The 25220-nt window shown below is 37.4% G+C and overlaps 1 protein-coding gene across 7 annotated transcripts in view; it reads right to left on the bottom strand.

The window, feature by feature from the left end:
* The window catches only part of SRBD1 (S1 RNA binding domain 1), a 348418-nt gene that overhangs the window by 138837 nt on the left and 184361 nt on the right, over positions 1-25220 (bottom strand). For all 7 annotated transcript variants that reach the window (XM_072635709.1, XM_072635712.1, XM_072635714.1 and 4 more), the window contains one exon: positions 22948-23039. In XM_072635709.1, the coding sequence (XP_072491810.1) occupies positions 22948-23039 (92 nt within the window). The remainder of the gene's footprint in view (positions 1-22947; positions 23040-25220) is intronic.

Below are 25220 nucleotides of genomic sequence, written 5' to 3'. Positions count from 1 at the left end.
ACAACCTAGGAGGGTAAGTACTATTATTATCTCCATTTGACAGCTGAGGAAATTGAAACAAACAATTGCCTAGATTTACATAGTGAGGAAATGTCTGAGCCCAGATTTAAACACAAGTCTTCCTCATTCCAGAACAAGTATTCTACTGACTATGCCACCAAGGTGTCTTATATAAGGGCACATGTGCATGCATACACATATACACACATACATTATGTATCAATATGTATTCATATACACAAAATATATAGGCATACACAAATCTGAGGAAGAGAGAAATAGCAACGGGAGAAACAGGCTAGGTATCATATAGCAAGTTAAACTTGAGTCCAGCCATGAAGGATACTATAGAATCTCTCGGACTCAGAAATAAGGAGGGAATATATTATAAGCAATGGAGAAAGTCACTGCAAAGGCATAGGGGCAGGATATGGGAGTGGTGCATGTGAGGAACAGTAAGAAGACCAGTTTGCCTATACCAAGGAGAGTACAATGTAAAAAGCCAAAACAAACAGTAACAACAACAACAAAAAAAACACCAGGCTAGGAAGCAGGATGTAAAAGGTTTTAAATGTCAAGCTGAGGAGTAGGAACTGGAGATTATTGAGCTTGGGAGTGACATAAACAAACATGAGCTATAGGAAAACCCTTTGGCAATTTTGTGGAGGATGGATTGGAAAGTTTTGGGTCAGGCAAACCAATTACTGGACTATCATAATAGTTCAGGTGTAAGCTGATGATAGCTTGAACTAGGGTTCAGCCACAAACTAGATGATGATCTTGCAAATGGTCACCACGTGTGTGTACACATGCGTGCACATACACACACAGAATCCCAGCTTCACATATGAAATCCCACAAATATGAATTTAGGTATGGTTTCTATGATAGACTGAATTTGCCACTGCAAAAGCCTATCACAGTAAATTGGCCAACTGGTGATAAATTCTTTGGGCATGGCAACCAATTAAGCAAGAAAAACGCAAAATGACCTTTAGCTCTATGTAGTAACAGGCATAGTGGACATTTATCAAGTGCTTATTACACAGACAACATGGTAACACTGGGGATAAAAAAGCAAACAAACAAAAACAAGAAGGTTCCTACTCACAAGGAGCTTACATTCTAATGGGGGAAGTCAACACATAAATGGGGAGGTGAAAAGCAGTAGCAAGGGTGTAGGAGACTATATAGGGGAAGAAAGTGACTTAAAAGCAGGCAAATGGTAATCAGAATCTGTCTTTGACCCCAGTCCACCCCCAAAAAACATCAAATTGGCTACTAAAACTCTAAATGTGAGATCCTTGTACAATGAGCAGTGAATGGAGATGCAATGGGAGAAGAATCGTATAGATCTTGACAATGTCACTGTAACTAAAAAACAAAAGGAAGCTGCAGATAAATGGAAGAATGTCTCACAGGTTCTCTTCAGAGAGGCAGATGAAGGAAATGATGGAGCACGTTTTGTCCCACATCCAAAGGCAACAAGAAACATCACTCCATAGGACACTTAGCTTTCTCATATTGCAGAGCTCATAATAAGTATCTGCAAAAAGACAACTAAGAGAAAAAAAATGATACCAAAGCAAAAGAAAAAAGACAACCAAGGAACTAACTGCACCACATATGCCAAAATCCACCAAGAAGATGAAGGGAATATTAAAAAAAGTTTACAGGGTTCTGGATAAGATCCTCCTACATAAACAAGCAATTCCTTTGATACCAGTGATATAAATGTAAAAGTTTACATAGATGAGGATGGCAAAAAAAAAAAAATGGTTCAAGAACAGTGACTGAGAAGACAAAGATTTTTAGGCAACTGTAATGTTATGGGAATTTGAAGATATTCCCTGCCCCTTAATAGGCCCATGTAACCTGCTTTGAACTTTGACCCAGCCCACAGCTTGAGTCACATGAAGCCCATGGTAGGAGGAGCTTGCTGAATGAGTAGAGCAGGAAGGGCAGAGTTGAGAGATAGGTAGAACAGAGAGAGAGAACAGGCAGAGCAGAGCAGCTAGCATGAGTGAGAGGGAGTGATTTTGCCTAAGACAATTTGTGAAGAGGCCTGACAGAGGGAAGGCTTGGGGATGCCTGTGTTTCCTACATTGATAATGTGTATAGATTTCTTTGTTACTATGATGAATTTGACTTTCTGGTGTTTTAATAAATGTCTTGGTTTCATCTTTGAGGAAGAGAGTTTATATTTTGCAAATTTATCTTGGAAACATGAATGCATATCCATAGCGGATGCTGTGGGTATTGCATTGGCATTATAAATAGCAACAATGATGGTACTGATAAATATAAAACCTATACTTGGAGAAAGGAAGGCTTGAGGGAAGGAAATGGGTATCCCAGGATGGGAGGATTCACCATATTCCTACCTGGTGAGAGAATGGGCTAAAAGCGTATGACTTTGGGAAAACTGGGAATCTAGGTTACAAAACAAAGAACCCAGAGATTTAGAAAGATGTTTACTAGGAATACCAATAGAACTGATGAAAAAAATGGCTGGAATACATAGAAGAGGATGGGCATTGTTAACAAGTTAACAAGCATTATTTATGTAAAAGCAGAGATAAATTGCTGGAAGAAAAGGTTCGGCTGAAAAAGGAGTTGGCTGATTTGCAAGGGAAGCTTTCTATGCTACAACGTCCAACTTTTCCTTTAGAAAAGCAAGCTAAAAAGTATCAGGTGGTAACAGAAAAGGCAGCTGTAAGTTTAGCTCAGAAAAAAAAGAAAAAGACAGTTCATGCAAGTCTTGCATCTGTGAGGCTTGACTGGGGTACAGACACCTGGAAGGAAAACTCGTAGGAGGAAAATGAAACAAATTTAGAAAAGGAGGTTTCTAACAATGTGGGCACATATCCAATACTACGAAGGATGTAAGAGAATGGGGAGGAGCACATAGTGTTTAAGGAAGTAACTGAGATTTTACTCAGCAGGAGGTCACCCAAAAATGGGAGAATCATTAGTATCTTACATGATAAGTGATAATATAGATTGTTTGAAATTCATAGGTATTAGTCAGAATCCTTTTGTACAACAAGCTTTTAGGGATTACCATATTCAAGGAGGTAACAATGAAACTAATCTGTTAGCTTTAGCTGCTGAGGGATGCAATAAGCAGTATCCTACTATGTGGACTAATGGAGATAGGCCCCGGTATTCCCCTTAGAGACTGTATGATAAAGTTAAAGCAAGAGGTAATGAAAATTGCAATACTGGTCTGAGACTCCAGAGGCTTATCATTGCACTCCCTTAACAGTTTCTCATAGGACTATAATAACGACATCGGATCCTCCTGCTTATAAGCACCTAATTCTAACCTTACTAATAGGGGAAAAAGGGCACCCTCTGGATAAGATTTCATAGTTAGGTGACTTAGAGGACTGGGGAAAAGATAAATTTCCTCAAGAAAGAAGAGCAAATAGCTAGTAGATTCAAAGTCAGAATAAACTGACAAGGAAAGAATTATTTACTGCTTTATTAAGAACAGAGATAGATTTTGAAAGAATAGACGGTATTCTAATTAATGAACTATATAAGGTGTACTGAGAAAAGGGACTTTAATATTAGATGGAATAGGGAAGTAAGAACTGTCACTACAGATCCTCCTGAATCACTGTATCCAAGTTTTTCACACCTGCAGGGGGAACAGGAAATTGGCTAAGCCCCAACTCAGACTAAAGAAATACACAGACAAGATTACAAACTCCATATCAGTTTAACCATGTACTGGAAAAATGGATCAACTACTGTAAGTAGGGCAATAATAGATACTGGAGCAGAGGCCTCTCTTATATATGGAAACACTGCAGTAAGGAAGATAGGAATTAGTGCAGTTCCAGTGGGTTATGGACTCCAGAAGCATGGCTGATGCTATATTTACCCTGCTTCTGATTATTATCTGCTTATTCTTTTTGGCCTTTGTTAACCTGTTTGCTAAAACTGTTTAGTATAAGATTAGTTCCCTCCACCTGTAGATGACTGACTGCTTAAGCTGGATGTTACCTTCTGTTCAAGACTACATACAATACATCACTCCTGGACCTAGCACTGACCAAGCTCTGGATATCAGCTAAGAAATATCATCCCTGGTCCTGGCATCAACCAAGCTGAGGATATTGGCTAAAGAACTGATCCCTGGAATGGGACTTCCTGAGGCAGAGATAGCTCTCTATCTAATCTCAGTAGGAAGTAGTTATAGTAGAAGAAATCCTCACCCCAAGGGATTTTGGGTTCCATTCATTTGAGGGAGGAATGATGGGATGCTTGTGCTAAAGCCCCTACCCTAAGATATTGTTTTATGAATTTATTTTGTGTTACCCCTGTTATCTTCTTGTAAAGTTATGTCCATACCAATTACCCCTAAACACTAAAGATCTTGGGGCCGAACGTAATGGTAAGGGAATTTGAAGATCTTTCCTGCCCCTTAATAGGCCCATGTGACCTGCTTTAAGCTTTGACTCAGCCTACAGCTTGAGCCACATGATGTCCATGGTGGAAAGAGCTTGCTGAACCCGTAGAGCAGGAAGGGCAGAGCTGAGAAAGAATGAGGAAGAGCAGAGAAAAGGCATGCAGAGCAGCTTGGATGAGTGAGAGAGGGAGTGATTTTGCCTAAGGGAGTTTGTGAGGAGGCCTGAAAGAGGGGAAGGCTGACCATGCTCCCTGCATTGATAATGTGTATAGATTTCTTTGTTACTATGATGAATTTGGCTTTCTGGTGTTTGAATAAATGCCATGATGTTGTCTTGGAGGAAGAGAATTTATATTTTGCAAATTTACCCTGGAAATACACATGCATGTCCGTAGTGGCTGCTGCGGGTATCGCACTGGCATTACAGCAACATAGAAGTCTTACATGTATCCATCATGAATATTTTCTTTCAAAAAAGAGTCAAAGAGGCCTTGGCACAGCAAACACCAAATAACATCATAAAGGATAAAATTGATTATTTTCGCAATGGACAGAAAATGATATGCTATTGATGTGAGAGTACCTGGCGATAGTCAGAAGACTTATTTGTAAATAAAGCTAGATGAACAAAAATGAAAAAACAGAAAAAGCAAACAATTAAAGCCTCAACTAACCTATTTAAATGAGTTGTTAAGAACAAAAAAATGGGAAATGAATGGAAGGATAGCAACACTGTTAATAGTATTTCATACAGAAGGTAAGTTGATGTGAATCAGTGATCATAATGATGAGACCAAAAGGGATTAAAAACAACTGTAGTTAGCAAACACTTAACCTATCACAGCAAAGTGGAGAGATATAACAGCTTAGAATAAAAGTCACTCCCAAAATTTTATGAAAAAAAGAAGTTTAAATAAGCAGTACTATCTCACAAGAAAGAGTGGAAGGAGAAATTAGTTTAAAGAAAGATTGGCTAACCCAACTAAGCAAAGTTATCCAAAGTGCTTATAAGAATGAAACTGGAAAGAGGGCAACAAAAAGGTGAAGGACAGAGTGATTTTAGACCTAAAGATTAGCCAGTAATAGGTGATACTTCTATAACGCCTTAAGGTTTGCAAAATTCATACATTATCACTCAGACGATCAATAAATATTTATTAAGTGTCTACTATGTGCCAGATTCTGTGCTAAGCATTAGGGATACAAAAAAGAGGAAAAAGACAAGTTCCTTAGCCACAAGGAATTCACCAATCTAATGGGAAGACAACACAGCCTAAATAGAAAATAATTAAAAGAGGTGAGGCACTAGAATTGAGAGGGGTTGGGAAAGGCTTCCTGTGGGAGATGGGATTTTAAGTGGGACTTAAGAGCCTGAGGGACTCAGTGAACTTGATAGTAACAGGGAAGGTTAGAGCCAGGAGGCAAGGTTCTGGGGTGGTTAGGGGAAAAGATAATGAGTTCAGTTTTGGACATGTTGAACAGAAGATGTAAACTGGACATCCTGTTCAAGACACCTGAAAAGCAGGCAGAGATGTGAGACTTGAATACAGCAAAAGGTAGGGGCAGAATAGGTAGAATTGAGAAGCATCAGCATGGGCATTATAATTAAATTCATGGGAGATGATGGAAGTAGATCAGCAAGTGAAAGAGTACAGAGGGAGAAAAAAAGTAAAGAGAAAAAATACTGTGGCACACCAAGAGTTAAAGGAAGACCAGGGAGCCTGTCATTGGGAGAAACTTGATTCCCATAAGAGCTAGAAAATTAGGAAAAGGAGACGGAAAGATTTAGGTTGAAGATTTAGGTCTGTTGCCTGTAGAACAGAATTACAGAGAACACAGTGGCATTTGGGTGGAACTTCAGGGTAGGAAGGCTGAGTGGGATGGAAAACGGGACAGGGTGGTGTAGGATGGAGAATGTGAGTTTGGTTGATAATCTACAGAATTTCAGAATCACAAGGATGTGTAGGTTATGACCAGGTGTAAAAATGTTCTCAATGAGTGTCACAACAACCCTATGAGATAATACAACATCTATTTTTCAGATAAAAAACTGAGGCTCAGAAAGGTTAAATGCTTTGGCCTGGGTAACAAAGCTACAACCTAAAAAAAAATGGACTAAATCAAGATTTTCCTGATTCAAAATTCAAGTGTCACTATACAAGTTAGGAAAATGAAGGAAGAAAGGAAGCAACAGAAAGAAGAGATGGATGGATAAAAGGAAAGAAAAAGGGAAGAGGAAAAGAAGAGAATCAATATTTTTATAATTCTTTTCCTTGGAAAGTATATTCTTCAACTTAGGAGAGAAGAGATGTCAAGGGAAAAGAAATAGAAAAGGATTAAATCATGAATATTTACTTTCACTTTTGGAAACAAAGAGACGACAAACCAATAAAAAGATCTGCTCATTTTAAGTTACCAATTAATGATTAATTCAGTTTCACATATGGAGTTACCTTATATGGGTTAAACACTGTCTAGAGGTATTATGTTCATTTATATTAGATTATAAAATATCTGAAAAGGTAATGTAATTACTTATTGAATTTAAAAATACTCTCTTAAAATAAAAACAGATACATAACGCTCATCTTTAATACAATATCAACTGCTGTTAAGAAGTATAAATTTCTAACACTTAAAAGAGTAATCTAAGTTTATTTCTCTAATGCACTCAAAATTAAATAATTCCCATATGGACCTGCTATAATCTTTATTCTATGATCAATAATTAAGTTTCCAGAGTCCAAGAAGTTATCCTCTTCACCTGAAATTCACTTCCTTTTAAAAAAAGATACAGTAAAATATACAGTAGACTTTTGATTGAGTATCTTTCTCTCTTGGTCAGGATTTGTGACATAATTTTGAATTATCATATATCTTCCTTGATGGAATTAAACTATGGAACTTATTTTAATGAATTGCCCAAGAGCCATATCGTTTTAAATTTTTAGCAAGCTGTTAAACTTGTTTTAAAAATTCACTTTCTGATGCACTTTTTCCTCCATAAAACTGATAACTTAGTTATTTGTTTTAAGATTAATGAAATAATGAGTGTACATTTCTTTGGTCCACATTTTAAAAAACACTTTAATAATTAAGTCAGAAAATTGGAAACAGGGTACTTGGACTCAAAAGAACATTAAAAAAATCTTTATGTTACCCAATTGTGGAAATAAAAGATTAAAAAAATCTTTATGCTACCCAATTGTGCAAACAAAATAATGTGAATTTTTGGAGTTCTTACTTATTAGCTAAACTGTGAGAACTGTAATTCTTATAAAATAAAATTTTGTTGTATGACTGAAAGAGCAGGCAAATGGGGAAAAATTTTGTTCATTACAGCCTGACAAAAATGGCTGCAACTCATTCGCAATTCCCGGGTTTTGTTATATGAAGCTAATTAATCAAAAAAGTTGCTTTCCTCCATTTGTTCAAATTGAGAACTGTTCATGCAAATGTTGTGCATATTTTTAGAAGCCAAAAGAATAAATTACAGGTCTATCACAGGTACATTTATTGTTATCATCATAATTATCTGTGATTTTGTATTTATAAAACACTAGACTTTTTAAATATTTATTTTTAGTTTTCAACATTCATTTCCACAAAATTTTGAGTTCCAAATTTTTCCCCATCTCTCCCCTCTCCCTACTCCAAAGCACTGTGCATTCTGATTACCCCTTCCCCGAATCTGCCCTCCCTTCTATCACACCCCTCCCTTCCCTTATCCCCACCTTCTCTATTTTCCTGTAGGGCAAGAGAGCTTTCTATATCCCATTACCTGTATTTCTTATTTCCCAGTTGCATGTAAAAACAACTCTCAACATTTGTTTCTAAAACTTTGAGTTCTAACTTCTCTCCCTCCCTCCCTCCCCACTTTTCCTCACTGAGAAGGCAAGCAATTCAATACAGGCTATACATGTGTAGTTTTGCAAAAGATTTCCACAATAGCCATGCTGTGAAAGACTAACTATATTTCCCTCCATCCTATTCTGCCCCCCATTTATTCTATTCTCTTTTGATTTTGTCCTTCCCCAAAAGTGTTTACTTCTAATCACTCCCTCCTCCCATTCACCCTCCTTTCTATCATCCCTCCCACCTCACTTATTCCCTTCTCTCCTGCTTTCCTGTAGTGTAAGATAGATTTTCATACCAAATTGAATGTAAATGTTATTCCCTCCTTAAGCCAAATGTGATGAGAGTAAGCTTCACTTTTTCCCTCTCACCTCCCCCCTTTTCCCCTCCATTGAAAAGTTTTTCTTGGCTCTTTTATGAGATTGTTTGCCCCATTCCATTTCTTTCTTTCTCCTCCCAATATATTCCTCTCTCATCCATTAATTTTATTTCTTTAGATATCATTCCTTCCTATTCAACTCAGCCTGTGCCCTCTGTCAGTATGTGTGTGTGCATGTGTCTGTGTGTGTGTGTGTGTGTGTGTGTGTGTGTGTGTGTATAATCCCTCCAACTACCCAAATATTGAGAAAAGTTTCAAGAGGTACAAATATTATATTTCCATGTAGGAATGTAAACAGTTCAACTTTAGTAAGTCCCTTATGATTCCTCTTTCCCATTTACCTTTCCATGCTTCTCTTGACTCTTGTGTTTGAAAGTCACATTTTCAATTCAGTCCTGGTCTTTTCATCAAGAATGCTTGAAAGTTCTCTATTTCACTGAATGGCCATTTTTTTCCCCTGAATTATTATACTCAGTTTTGCTGGGCAGGTGATTCTTGGTTTTAACTGTGTCCTCTAACCTCTTGCATATCATATTCCATGCCCTTCGATCCCTTAATGTAGAAGCTGCTAGATCTTGTGTTATCCTGATTGTATTTCCATAATACTTGAATTGGTTCTTTCTGGCTGCTTGAAATATTTTCTCCTTGACCCGGGAACTCTGGAATTTGGCTACAATATTCCAATGAGTTTTTCTTTTCGGATCTCTTTCAGGAGGTGATTGGTGGATTCCTTGAATACTTATTTTGTCCTCTGGTTCTAGAATCTCAGGGCAGTTTTCCTTGATAATTTCATGAAATATGATGTCTAGGCTCTTTTTTTGATCATGGCTTTCAGGTAGTCCCATAATTTTTAAATTGTCTCTCCTGGACCTGTTCTCCAGGTCAGTTGTTTTTTCAATGAGATATTTCACATTACCTTCTATGTTTTCATTCTTTTGGTTTTGTTTGATAATTTCCTGGTTTCTTATAAAGTCATTAGCTTCTATCTGCTCCATTCTGATTTTTAAAGAACTATTTCCTTCAGTTAGTTTTTGAACCTCCTTTTGATTTGACTAATTCTGCTTTTCAAAGCATTCTTCTCCTCATTGGCTTTTTGGACCTCTTTTGCCATTTGAGTTAGTCTATTTTTAAGGGACCTATTTTCTTCAGCATTTTTTTGAGTCTCCTTTAGCAAGCTGTTTGACTTACTTTTCATGATTTTCCTGCATCACTCTCATTTCTCTTCCCCATTTTTCCTCCATCTCTCTTACTTGATTTTCAGAATCCTCTCTGAGCTCCTCCATGGCCTGAGACCACTGCATATTTATTTTGGAGGTTTTGGATGCAGAAGCTTTGGCTTTTATGTCTTCCTCTAATGGTATGCATTGTTCTTCCTCATCTGAAAGGACGGAAGAAAACACCTGTTCACCAAGAAAGTAACCTTCTACAGTCTTATTTTGTTACCCTTTTGTGTGTATTTTCCCAGTCAGTTTCTTGACTTTTGAGTCCTTTGTCAAAAAGAGGGTATACTCAAGGGACCTGTAAGTTCTCAGTTCCTTCAAGGGAGCACAATCAAGTAAACTCCTCTCCTGCCTTGTGCGCACTGATCTTGGAGCAACCAAAAACTTTTCTGCCCAGGATCTGCGAGGAGGCTTCCCTATCCACAACTGCCTCCACCTCCACCACACCAGCACTCCTCCTCACCCCAGGACTGCCACTCAGGGCTGAGACCCAGGGCAACGGCTCAATGCCTCCAGGGTCTTTAGGCCAAGGGTTCCAAAAATGGATGCTGCTGCCACAGTGGCTGCTGCTGCAGTTGCTGCCAGCAGGGCCAGACCACATTCCCTTCTCATTGAGGTGAAAGAGCTTTCTTACTAAACTTTGAAGCTGTCTTTGGCATTTGTGGGTTGAGGAATCTGGGAACTGCAGCTGCTGCTGGGGATTCTGCCCTCTGAGGCCTGCTCCAGTTCTGTTCGTGCCATGTCATGTGGCCCACGCTGGGCTGCACTCCACTCTGAGTCCGGCATGACAGACCTTTTCTGTTGGTCTTCCAGACTATCTTGGATTGGAAATCTCTTTCACTCTTGTTATTTTGTGGTTTCTGATGCTCTAGAAATTGTTTAGAGTCATTTTTTACAGGAATTTAATGCGCTAATGGTGAGAGCTTTTACACGTCCGTCCTTCTACTCCACCATCTTGGCCCATATCCCAACAATAGACTTTTTTTAATAGATAGCATCAGTACATAAAGCACATCTTACATTTGTGTAAAACAAAATACAGCAGTAAGTGGCTCTGAGGACCAAGATGCAGTCTGACAGAAGTCACAAAGAATACTAACCTTGTAACTGCGAGAACAGGCATACATTTTTTAAAAGAATTATTTATTTTACTTTTCAGCATTGACTTTCAAAAGACTTTGAGTTCCAAATTCTCTCCCCATATTAAACCTATTTTCACATTAGTCATATAGTAAAGATGAATTAGAACCAATGGAAGAAACCACAAAAAAGAAGAAACAGAGAAAGAGCAGGAGAGAGAATATGTTTTGATCTGCATTTAAAGTCTCTAGTTTTTTTACTAGATGTGGACAACATTTTCCATCATGAATCTTTTGAAACTGTCTTAGATACTTGCATTGCTAAGAAGAGCCAAGTCTATCAAAGTTGGCCGTAACATAATGTTGCTGTTACTATGTACAATGTTCTCCTGATTCTGCTTACTTCACTCCATATCAATTCATGTAAGTACAGGTTTTTCTGAAGTCCACCTGCTGATCATTTCTTATGGAAAAATAGCATTCCAAAACATTCACATACCACCTCTGGTTCAGCCATCCCCTAACTGTTGGGCTTCCCCTCAATTTCCAGTTCTTGGCCACTACAAAAAAGAGATGCTATAAATATTTTTCAACATGTGGGTCTTTTTTCCATGTTTATGATCTCTTTGGGATACAGACCTAAAAGTGGTATTGCTGGGTCAAAGGTTATGCAGTTTTACAGCCTTTTGGGTATAGTTTCAACCTGCTCTCCAGAATGGCCAGATTAGTTCACAACTCCACCATCTATGCACTGGTGTCCCAATTTTTCAACGTTTTCTCCAGCGTCTATCATTTTCCTGTTTTGTCATGTTAGACAATCTGATAGATGTGACATACTACTTCAGAGTTGTTTTGATTTACATTTTTCTAATCAATAGTGATTTAGAGAATATTTTTTCATATGAATTTAGCTTTAATTTCTTCCTTTAATTTCTTCCTCATATCCTTTAACCAGTGATGTAATGTGGAATAACTTGTATTTTTTTAAATTTGACTCAGTTTTCTATATATTTTAGAAAGGTGGTCTTTATCAGAGACAATGGTTGTAAAAATTCTTTCTTAGTTTTCTGCTTCCCTTCTAATCTTGGCTGCACTGCCTTTGTGCAAAAAAGAAAAAAAAAATTAAAATTATTGCAATCAGAAATATCCATTTTGCATTTCATAATGTTTTGTACCTCTTGTTGGTCATAAATTCCTACCTTCTCCATAGATCTAACAGGGAAACTATTTCTTCCTCTCCTAGTCTGCATATAGTAGCCTTTATATCTAAATTGTGTACCCACTGTGACTTTATTTTGGTATACAGTGTACAATGTTTGTCTACGCCTAGTTTCTGTCATATTATTTTCCAGTTTTCCTAGAAGTGTTTGTCAAACAGTGAGTTCTTATCCCAGAAGCTGAGGTCTTTGGGTTTATCAAGCAGTAGATTACTACTATCACTGACAACTATGTGTACCTAACCTATTGCACTAATCCACTACTCTATTTCTTAGTCATTACAAAGTAGTTTTGATGATTACTGCTTTATAATAAAATTTAACTTCCAGTATGGTTTCCCTAGCATTTCTTTTCATTAATTCCCCTGATATTCTAGACCTTTTGCTCTTCCACATGAATTCTGTTATTATCTTTTTCTACCTCTATAAAATAATTTTTGGTAGTTTGATTGGTATGGCACTGAATAAGTCAATTTATGTAAAATTGTCATTTTTATTATATTACCTCAAATATGTAGCCCCAAGCAACTGATGTTTTTCCAGTTATTTAGATCTGGCTTTATTTGTATGAAAAGTGTTTTGTAATTGTGTTCATTTAGTTCCTGGATTTTTTTAGCAGGTAGAATTCCAAATATTTTATAATGTCTACAGCAACTTTAAATGGAATTTGTCTTTCTATTGCTTGCAATTAGTCTTTATTAGTAATATACAGAAATGCCAATGATTTATGGAGGTTTACTTTATATTCTGAAACTTTGCTAAAGCTCTTTATTATTTCAAGTAGTTTTTTACTCGATTCTCTTATGACTTCTCTTTGCTATGTACCTTTTCATGCTTCTCTTCATTCCTGTATTTGAAAGTCAAATTTTCTTCTCAGCTCTGGTCTTTTCATCAAGAATGCTTGAAAGTCCTCTATTTCATTGAAAGACCAATTTTTCTCCTGAAGTATTACACTCAGTTTTGCTGGGTAGGTGATTCTTGGTTTTAGTCCTAGTTCCTTTGACTTCTGGAATATCCTATTCCACGCCCTTCGATCCCTTAATGTGGAAGCTGCTAGATCTTGTGTTATCCTGATTGTATTTCCACAATATTTGAATTGTTTCTTTCTAGCTGCTTGCAATATTTTCTCCTTGACCTGGGAACTCTGGAATTTGGCCACAATGTTCCTAGGAGTTTCTCTTTTTGGATCTCTTTCAGGCGGTGTTCTGTGGATTCCTTGAATATTTATTTTGCCCTCTGGTTCTAGAATCTCAGGGCAATTTTCCTTGATAATTTCATGAAAGATGATGTCTAGGCTCTTTTTTTGATCATGGCTTTCAGGTAGGCCCATAATTTTTAAATTGTCTCTCCTGGATCTATTCTCCAGGTCAGTTGTTTTTCCAATAGGATATTTCACATTATCTTCCATTTTTTCATTCTTTTGGTTTGGTTTTGTGATTTCTTGGTTTCTCATAAAGTCATTAGCCTCCATCTGTTCCATTCTAATTTTGAAAGAACTATTTTCTTCAGTGAGCTTTTGAACCTCCTTTTCCATTTGGCTAATTCTGCTTTTGAAAGCATTCTTCTCCTCACTGGCTTTTTGAACCTCTTTTGCCAATTGAGTTAGCCTGTTTTTCAAGGTGTTATTTTCTTCAGCATTTTTTTGGGTCTCCTTTACCAGGGTGTTTACTTGTTTTTCATGCTTTGCTTGCATGTCACTCATTTCTCCTCCCAGTTTTTCCTTCACCTCTCTAACTTGATTTTCAAAATCCTTTTTGAGCTCTTCCATGGCCTGAGCCCATTGAGTGGGCTGGGATACAGAAGCCTTGACTTCTGTGTCATTCCCTGATGGTAAGCATTGTTCTTCTTCATCAGAAAGGCAGGGAGGAAATGCCTGTTCACCAAGAAAGTAACCTTCTATAGTCTTATTTTTTTTGCCTTTTCTAGGCATTTTCCCAGCCAGTGACTTGACTGCTGAGTGTCCTCTCCACCCCCACCTCGCCTCCAGATCCGTCCAGCCAGCACTTGGGGTCTGAGATTCAAATGCTGCTTCCCAGCCTCAGGGCTTTGGGCGGGGGCAGGGCTGCTATTCAGTGTGAGATTAAGTTCAGGTGCTCAGGTTGGGGCAGGGCTGCCTCACAGGCTCAGTTCCCTCAGGGGGTTTATGCAGAGACCTTCAACAATGGATCCAGGCTCCTGCCTGCTTGGGGAGCCCTGGTCTGCTCCCACCTCTGCTGCTGCCTCCCAAGGGGGCCTGAGTTATGGGGGCACCCCACACCCTTCTCGACCCGTCGAAGAGACCCTCTCACCGACCCTTGTCACCTGTGGGTGGGGGACCCGCGCGGCCGCTGGAGATTCTGTCCCTGAAGCCTGCTCGGATCCGCTCCTTTCCGCGCTGCGCCACCAAGGCAGGGTTGGGCTCTGCTCTGGGTCCGGGGCACGAGGGACCTTTTGCGAGAGGTTTTCAGGCTCATTGGAGCAGAAATCTCCAGAGATTGTTCTGTGGCTTCTGCTGCTCCAGAATTCACCGGTGGTTATTTTTTTACAGGTATTTTATGGGCAGTGGGTTCGGAGGTAGCGTATGTGCGTCTTTCTACTCCGCCATCTTGGCTCCGCCCCCCCACTCGATTCTCTAAGCTTTGTTTCTTCTCTGCCTATCCCTTCAATTCCTTTTTCTTCTTTTATTGCTAAAGCTAATGTTTCTAGTACGATACTGAATAAGAGTGGCGATAATGGACATCCTTGTTTCACTCCCAATCTTATTGGAAATACTTTTAGCTTGTCCTCATTACGTATAATGCTTTCTGATGGTTTTAGGTAGATGATACCTATTATTTTAAGGAAGACTCCATGTATTCGTATGCTCTCTAGTGTTTTTAATAGGAATGGGTATTGTATTTTGTCAAAAACATTTTCTGCATCTAGTGAGATAATCATATGGTTTTTGTTAGTTTTGTTGTTGAAATGGTCTTATGTTGATAGTTTTCCTAATATTGATCCAGCCCTGCATTCCTCATATAAATTCAACCTGGTCATAGTGTATTATTCTCCTGATAAGTTTTGCTTCCATTTTATTTAAAATTTTTGCATCTATATTCATTAGGGAAAGTAGTCCATAATTTTCTTTCTCTGTTGAGGTTCTTCCCAAGTTAGGTATCACAAAAAGAATTTGGTAGGACTTTCTTCAACTGTTTTCCCAAATAGTCTATTGGGAATTAAGTATTCCTTAAATGTTTGATAGAATTCACTTGTAAATCCATCTGACCCTGGAGATTTTTCCCGAGGGAGATCACTGATGGCTAGTATAATTTCTTTATATAAAATGGGATTGTTATTTTTTCCTCTTCTGTTAATCTGAGCAATTTACATTTTTGTAAACATTCATCCATTTCACTAAGACTGTCAAATTTAAGGGCACACAATTTGGCAAAATAGCACCTAATTAATGTTTTAATTTCCTTTTTATTAGTGTGAATTTACTCTTTTCATTTTTCTTACTGGCAATTTGGTTTTCTCCCCTTTTTTTAAATCAAATTAACCTAAGGTTTATCTATTTTTTATTTTTTTTCATAAAACCAGCTTTTAATTTTATTTATTATTTCAATAGTTTTCTTAATTTCAATTTTATTAATCTCTCCTTTGGTTTTCAGTATTTCTAATTTGGTATTTAATTAGGGATTTTTAATTTGTTCTTTTTCTAGCTTTTTTAGTTGCATGCCCAATACATTAATTTCCTCTTTCTTTATTTTATACATGTAAACATTTAGAAATATAAAACTTCACCTAAAATTCGCTTTCACTGCATTACAAAAGTTTTGGTATGTTGTCTCATTATTATCATTACCTTGAATGAAATTACTGATCTGTACTTTGACCCACTCAATCTTCAGGATTAGATTATTTAGTTATCAATTAATTTTTAGTCTGTGGCCCTTTTTTACATGTAATTTTTATTGCATCATGATCTGAAAAGGATGCATTTAATACTTCTACCTTTCCACAATGGATTTTGAGGTATTTATGCCCTAATACATTGTCAATTTGTGGTGCCATGTACCACTGAGAAAAAGGCATATTTCTATTTCCATTCAATTTTCTCCAGAAGTCTACCATATCTAACTTTTCTAAAATTATATTCACTTCCTTAACTTCTTTCTTGCTTATTTTGTGGCTAGCTTTATCTGTCCCTACTGTAATGTCTTTGTGCCTTTTAATGTGATATTAATTTACCATATTCTGCCTCCCCCTTTCCTCTTGCACCATTACAATCCCTTTTCACCATTTAATTAGGCTTTTTATCATTATATCAAAGTCAATTTATACCCACGTATCATCTTCCCATGAAGGGATTTAAACAGTTTGCCCTTACTGAATAATATGTGTGTTGTTTTTCTTTCCTGTTTACCTTGTTATGTATCTCTTAAGTCTTGTATTTAAAGATCAAATTTTACGTTGAGCACTGGCTGGTCTTTTCATCAGAAGTTTTGGAAGTCCCCTATTTCATTGAATGTTCATCCTCTCTACTGAAAGTCTATGTTCAATTTTGCTGAGCAGTTGATCCTTCGTTGTAATCGAAGTTCCTTTGCCTTATGGAATATTATATTCCAAGCCCGCAAGGTCCTGTGTAATTCTGACTATGGTACCACAATATATAAATTGTTTCTTTCTGGCTGCATGCAGTATTTTCTCCTTGAAATGATAATTCTGGAATATGGCTACAATATTCCTTGGTGTTTTCAATTTGGGATCTCTCTTAAGAGGTGGTCGGTGTATTGTTTCAAGAACTATTTTACCCTCTGGTTCTGGGATCTCAAGGTAGTTTTCCTTGATGATCTATTAAAAGATGCTGTCTAGGCTCTTTTCCTCATCATGGCTTTCAGGTCAACCAGTACTTCTTAATTTATCTCTCTTGGATCTATTTTTTAGATCAGTTGTTTTTCCAGTGACATATCTGCATTTTCTTCTATTTTTTCATTCTTTTGATTTTGTTTGATTCTCGATGTCTCATACAGTCATTAGTATCCACTTGTCCAATTCTAATTTTTAATGAATTGGTTTTTTTAGTTAGATTTTGTACCTCCTTTTCCATTTGGCCAATTCTACATTTTAAGGAATTGTTTTCTTCAGTGTACGGTTATTTTTTTTATTTTGTCAATTGTGATTTTAAAGGAATTGTTCTATTTTTCTTTTATGCCTTCTTATTTGACTTTTAAAGTCCTTCTTGAGCTCTTTTAAGAAGACTTTTTGGGCTTGAGATCAGTTAATATTTCCCTTTTAGGTTTCCAGATTTGGGTACATACACACATATATACATATGTAAAGTGTGTGTGTGTGTGTGTGTGTGTGTGTGTGTGTGTTGTGTACAATGCTGTCTTCTCTTGAATTTGTGTTTTGATCTTCCCTGTCACCATAATAATTCTCAATGGTCATGGTTTTTCTTTTTTGCTTTTTGCTCATGCTCCCTTTTCCCTGGCTTTTAAAGTTAATTGCTACTTCTAGAGTACAGAGGGTACTGTCCCACACTTCTTGTGCTGTGGAATAGGGGTCTGGTTACTGGCTCTGCCTGCTGGGGCCTTAGGTTTTGGCAGATGGAGGCTGTAGTGATCTCAGAGCTTACCTGGTACTGGGATAGAGCTGGTGGTAGTGGTGGCTACTATGTGCCAAGGCCAGGTGGGGTTTTTCTGCATTTCCCTGGGGTTACACTGAAGATCTTGGGATGGAAGGTGGGGTTGGTCTGGCCACTGGAGGTTGCCTCACCAGGGGCTGTACAATAGCACAGGTAGATTCAGTTGTTGGTGGATGCCTCTCCACTGGAGCACATGCTAGTTCTCTGTGCTGGTGTCTTCCAGTTTCCCTGGCTGTGCCAAGGCATATGGGGTCATGATGCTGGCATTTGCCTGTTCCAGCACCCTGGTGCTCAGGATCTCCCAATGGTTTGCTTAGGTGGGGCTTGTTGTTGACTTGCTGGGACACTTCCCAACTTATACTGGTCCCCTTCAGCCACAGCAAGAGGGATCTTTCCCATTAATCCCCCTAGCCTCTCAAGAAAAAAGACAGCTGCACTCCATCTTTCTCCTGGTTCCATTGTTCCAGGATATTTCCTGGGATGGTACTTTCTGGGTATTTCATGGTTAATAAGGGAGGGTGAGAGCAATTTACTACTTACTCCACCATCTTGGCTCCCAGAAGTTGAAATACTTGACTTTCAAACATTCTGTCTGTGGGTGAAGAGCTCCAGAAACAGTCACTGCCACTGCCAACTCAGTCACTCCCAATTCAATCAGTCTCGCTCCTGGTTTTCTAGGGCCAGGGCTGTGCGGGCACAACCTGCACTGGACTATGCTCCTCTCTCACCCACAACTGACAGACCCTTCCTGCTTACCTTCCAAGTTGTTTTTGGCATCTGTGAGCAGAGAAGTCTGGAAATCACCACAGCTGCCAGTGATTCAACCCCCAAGGCCTACTCTGGCTTTACTGGAGCAGGGTCTGCACTATCAGGGCCTGTAGTAGACTTCATTCCTCTCTCAACCTTTTGTAACAGATTTTTTCTGTGGACCTTCCAGGTTGTCTTGGGCTATCTATTTGTGGGTTCTGCACTCTAGAATTGTTCAGTCATTTTTTAAAAGTATTTGAAGGGGTTTGGGAAGGAGTTCAGGTGAGTCCCTGCCTTTACTCTATCATCTTGATCAAGTGCGATACAACTATTTCAAAAGGCTGTTCAGAGTTTTATCACTACAGAATTCCAGGTCACACTCAATAAAGTTGTTTTACAAAACTGTTATTCTAGATTTCATTTACAATTTCAAGAAAAAGCTTTCCACAGGGACTCATTGTGGGAGCAATGTTTATCATTTCTAAAATGTGATGAGAAGCAATGTGAATAAAGGAAGATATGTACTGGTTCCAAAGTTGTCCTTAAAAATGAAGTTCAGACAAGATAATCTAAGAAAAAGTATTTGAATTTGGATGGAAACATTCCCAAAACTTTGTACCTAATTATTATGTGCCTGAGGAGCTGATGAATAGGGTGTTCCAAAAGTCTTAGTGATATCTGAAGCTTTAGTAGCAGCAAGACTAAACCAAGACTTTTGGAATGCCCTCTGTATATTTGCAAAAAAAAAAAAAAAAAAAAGGCTAATTATTCAAAATTCTAAAATATTGACAAATTCCCTACTAAAATTGTACATATCTATTTCAATGCATTATATAGTGTCCTAATATATTTTCAAACTTTCTAAAAACATTCATCAGCTGTCGCTCTGTGAATGAAAGGACTGAATTAATAATCCTAGTCTTAAAATAATCCCCAAAAAATGAAGTTGTAATGGATACACAAGAATTGTGATGTGAACTCACAAGAAAAAATTCAATGAATAAAGATGAGGTAATCTAGGTAGCTAAGCAAAAGGATCAACTGTACCAATCCATTTGTCTGAGAGTATCTCAGAGTATCTTCCAAAAAGTGTCAAATATGCACAACACATAATGACAGGGTGCCCTATCTTGTCAAAATAAAAAAATTTATGAAACTAAATGAGAATAAAATTTTAAATAAACTATCAAATGGTGTCTTTTCTAAGTTTATAGCATTTATACTTTTGAAGTTATTAAAAGCTTAAGGTTGCACTAAGACTTTAGGGACACTTTGTATAAGTAAGAATCTCCTAATGCCCAGAAAGGTGGCATCATGTGTCCAAAATCATACAGCTAGTTAGTGGTAGAGCTGGAAGTAAACCTAGGATCTTCTAAATGCAATGTACCTTCAACTGTACTTGTTGAGTGAATGTATACATAACTAAAAATATCTATGACGAAAAACACATATATGCTTAAACAAGTATCTGACCATGAGTATATAGAAGACACCATGCTAGCCAACTGTAGTGAGATACAAAAACAGAGTGAGTTGTAGTGGAAGGTAAATTGGACTTAGAAAATCCTAGGTTCAAGGACCTGTTCTGATATTTACTAGCTCTTCAATCATAAGCAAAACACTTCACCTCTGAGATGGTGCAGTGGATAGACTGTTGGGTCTAGAGTCAGAAAAATGTGAATTCAAATCCATCCTCTGAGACTTACTATCTGTGTAACCCTGGGCAAGTCTTTTCACTTACGTTTGTCTCATTTTCCCAAATAGTAAAATGGAGATAAGAAGAGCATCTACCTCATAGGGTTGTAAGGATCAAATGAGATAATATCTGTAAAAGTGCTTAGCACAGAGCCTGACACATTTGTTGTTTAGTCAATTCAGTCATGTCTGACTCTTCCTGACCCCATCTAGGGTTTTCTTGGCAAAGATACTGGAGTGGCTTGCCATTTCCTTCTTCAGGTCATCTTACAGATGAGGAAACTAAGGCAAACAGAGTTAAGTGATTTGTCCAAGGTCACATACCTAGTAAGTGTCTGAGACAGATTAAAACTCACAAAGATGAGTCTTCCTGACTCCAAGCCTGGCATTCTATCCACTGTGACATGTAGTTGCCTCCTAGCATATAATAAGTACTATGTAAATAGTTATTTTTCCCATCCTTTCACCTCTCTATCCTATGCCACTGTACTTTCATATACAAAATGGGGTTTTTGCTTTGCCATTCTAAATTTTAGGCCCTACATACAGTCTCTGTTTTCAAGGCCTGGACCGTTAGCAGGGTAGCTAAGACTTGCACAGATAAAGCGGCATACAAGCAGTACTGAAGCGTCCGAAATAGACAATGGGGATTCCAGAAGGCTTTGCTGAGGAAATGATACATTCATCTGGATCTTTAAGGTTGGATAGAATCTCAATAGATAGAGAAGAGGAAATTTCAAGTGGGACAAATTTCAGGGGCAAAGACATAGAAACAAATCAGTTGAATTAAACCAGAATGTCTTACTAACAAGAGTGAAAGTGTTCAACTTGGACTATGTGAGACATTTAATCAAAGACTTCAAACAAGGAAGAAAGTCATTTACAATCCTATACATGTGCCACTGTAGCTTCTTCCTTTTCAAATGACTGCTTCTCAATTCATCTTCCATCCCATGGCTTACCATTTCTCATCCTTGAGATGGACTGCTATGCCCCTGAGCATCACAGGTCTCAACTATGACAGAACCAGGGGCCACTCACTTGAATTTTCCAGGGATAGTAACTTTGTAAAAATAATTAGAAAAAAAACAGAGGAAAGGTTTTGTCTAATTTTCCATCTATCCTAATGTAACCCTAGCATTATTTACTGAAAATTTTAAAAAGGGAAGCTAAGGATTTCCTATGACACTGAATCTAGAAATCACACTACCCTTATTCCTTCTCCCTTTCTGTCTTGGTTATTGGACCAATACATGTGAGTGGTAATGTTTACCAAGTAAGATTTCTAAGCAACATAGAAGAGAAAGATGAAAGGAAGAAAGCCTTTCATATTTGCTATAATCCTTCCTTCAGGCACCGTTACTTCCCAATCACACATGAATGTTAAGTCAAACTGAACAACCTATTATCCCTCAAATTCACTGTTTCCTACCTCTATTCTTTTGCTCATGATTTCCCCTTTTTCTTGAATGCACTCACCCTCCAGCTGCACCTATTAAAAACCATTCCATCATTTAAGATGGCATCAGATGCCATCTTTTACAAGAATCAATTACTCAAGAAGCATTTATTAAGTTCTTCCTTTGTGGAAGAAATCATGTTTGTTCTTCTTAACCAGAAACAATATCTTCCTAATACGATCTTCCATAGTATATCATACCTCTTATGTCCCTGCCTTATCTTTGCTTCTAGATTAAAACATCCTTTTCATGGCAAGGACCATGTCATCCACATAGAAAACATTTTATAAACATCTGGAGAATGAAATTTTGCATCTTTGTTACCCCAGGGCCCTGTCATAAAAATAAATGTTGAATTTATTCAACAAGACAGAAGAGGTATAATACAAAGAATATAGTGAGTCTGTTTTAATGAAGTTTTTAAGTTTAGCAGTGAATCAAAAATTAACATATACTTACAGGTAAGTAAGTATTTTATAATCTCTTATAGCATCCCATATGAATTTGTTGAATCTAGGAGCAACATGATCTCTGTTAATATTTTAAGCTCATCAGAAATAGCTATTTCACATAAATGTGATTGGTTTGGAGAGGATTTTTCCCCTATTGGTGCAACTACCAATGTTCATGAGGATTGGCTCTGCAGCTTTCAGTCTTCAGAGTTGTCTATGGAGGTGAACAGTCAAGTGATGTGACCAGGGTCACAAAGTCAAAGCCAATAAATATTAGGGACAAGATTCAAATTCAGGTAGGTATTCATGACTCTGAGGCCAGCTCTCTGGCACAAGACTTTTATGTATTATGACATTATCATCCTTAAGGAAGGCCAATGCAATAAAATCACCAAGCGTTTCAAAATGACCACACTACTTTTGAAATGTGAAATTCTATATGATAACCTTTATCAATATTTGTGACAAATCACATTTTCATTCCCTAACACACTCCACTTGAAAAATGTCTACTCTAAGTTTTATTACTCAGTTTTTGATATGCCAATTCTTATGAAAGCAATCTATTTGAAAGTGTATTTTTTATTTAAGTAAATGGTCTAAAGTAGTGGTTATTAATCTTTTTATTCATGAAGGCCAGTTTTGTAACATCAACAAATTTGATGACTACTCTCCCTTTCCATATGTTTTGCTGGCACTATCTTTTGTTCCGGCAGATGCTCTTGGAAACTTAGTTGGCAACTTCGTATAAGATGTTTTGTTTTGTTTTTAAAGCACAAACTTTACTTTTACTATAATGGCTAACAGCGTTTTCTTACCGGCACTTCTCAAATTAGGGTCTAAGCCTGGCATCTCTTTGTTAGCTTCAGGACTGACACTGTAGATTGATGCTCCTGCTTCACTGACAATGCTGGAAAGAAAGGAGAGAAAAAAAGGATAGCAAATCATTGAAAATGAGCACAAAAAAATAAATAAGTAAAAGTATACGAAATACAATCATCCAAAGCATGTCACACTTCCTGTCTTATCAATTTACAGTCATTTATGTCCTTGCCTTATTCCAAACCATATAACAGAAAAATGAATTTCTATCTACATAGAAACACTCAGGAGCTAAATAGTTGAAAATGTCAATTTAATTAAGCATGAGTAACAAACATTGAATGCATATGTAAAGTCCAGAAAGCTAAGCCTGAATTCTAATACTGCCACTATAACTTTTTTTGTCCACTTCAGATAGAAGTACTAAGGGTATAATTTGTAAGAGAACATGGAAGTAATGCTCTATGATGAAAATAACCATGGCTTGAGTAAGAAAAGACAAGGAAAGTTGCCATCCTACTTGTCAATGTGACTTTCAGTCAAACTTTTTTTTTTTGTCATCAATAAATATTTATTAAACACTTACTTATGTGCCAGGTGGTGTACTAAGGGCTAGGATACAAAGAAATACAAAATATCAGTGCTTGCTCTCAAGGAACTCATAGGAGAAACAACATGTGAAGAACTATGTAAAAACAAACAATATCTATATATCTGTTTGTATGTGTGTATATGTATACGTATACATATACACACATACACATATACACACACATACATACATATATACATACATACACACCCAGAGGGTAAGTCGGAAATAATCAACATAGGGAAGGTACTTTATTAAGAGGGATAAAATAAAGGCTTCCTTACAGAAGGTAGTATTTTAGCAGAGACTTGAAGTGAGCCAGAAGGCAAAGATGATAAGGGAGAGCATTTGAGGAATGGGGAATAGCAAATAAGAATATCCAGATTATTTTTAAAACTTCATTTATTTATTAGTTTTCAGCACTCATTTCTAGAAGATTTTGAACTCTAAATTTTCTCCCCTTCTTTCCCCTCCCCCTTGCCAAGATAACATGCAATTTGATATAGGACATATACATATATTCATACTAAAGATATTTTCACATTAGTCATATTTTTAAGAAGGATTAGAACCAATGGGAGAAATCACAAGAAAGAACAAAAGAGAAAGAGAGAGTGAGAGAGAGTAAGTAGTATGCTTCAATCTGCATTCAGACTCCTAGTTCTTTTTCTGGATGTGGACAGCATTTTCCATCACAAGTCTTTTAGAATTAATTATTTTAGTTCCTTGCAGTGCTGAGAAGAGCTAAGTCTATTAAAAGTTAGCCCTTGCAAAATGTTGCTGCTAGGGCATACAATATTCTCCTGGTTCTGCTCTTCACTTGGCATCAGTTCATGTAAGTCTTTGCAAGTTTTCTGAAGTCCACCTGCTCATCATTTCTTATGGAACAATACTATTCTATCACATCCATATACCACAAATTAGAACACCCAGACTCTGAAGAGTGTCTGAAGAGTGTCAAGAAGGGGAAAGGCAACAAACATTTCTTGTACTTTACAAATATTATCTTGTTTGATTCTCATAGCAAAATGTAAATGGTATTATTTATTCCCATTTTACACTCAAGGAAACTAAGAAAAAGGTTAAGTGATATTCTTAGGGTCAGAAAATTAAGTGTGGGAGGTGAGATTTGAACTCAGGTTTTCCTAACTCTAAACCTGGTGCTCTGTCCACTGGGCAACCTAGCTGCCTGGGAAACCAATATAACTGGATCACAGACTATGTGAGGATGGTGAGGAGTATAAGGTATAAAAAGACAGGAAAGGGAGGTAGAGGAGGTAGAAAGCAGAGGTTATGAAGGAGTTTGATTACCAAACAGAGAATTTTACATTTGACCCTAGAGGTAACAGGGAGCCACTGGAGTTTACTGAGTAGAAGGGAGAGTGATATGTTAACAGGTGCACTTTAGGAAGTTCACTCAGACAGCTTAGTGGATGATGAAGTGAAGTGGGGAGAGATTTTTGGTATGGAGACCAACCAGCAGATGATTGTAACAGTCTAGGTATGTATAACAATAATTCTAGATAGTATAAAATACCTGAGAATACACCTGCCAAAATAAACCTAGGAACTATATGAACAAAATTATAAAAAAAAACACAAATGCAATCAGTATTAAATAGCTGGTAAAATATTAATTGTTCATGAGATAGGACAATATAAAAAAATGACAACTTT

Source organism: Notamacropus eugenii, chromosome 1 (assembly GCF_028372415.1).
Source record: "Notamacropus eugenii isolate mMacEug1 chromosome 1, mMacEug1.pri_v2, whole genome shotgun sequence".
NCBI lineage: Eukaryota > Metazoa > Chordata > Mammalia > Diprotodontia > Macropodidae > Notamacropus > Notamacropus eugenii.
The sequence above is the reverse complement of the archived record's forward strand: the minus strand, read 5'-3'. Positions and strand labels throughout refer to the sequence as shown.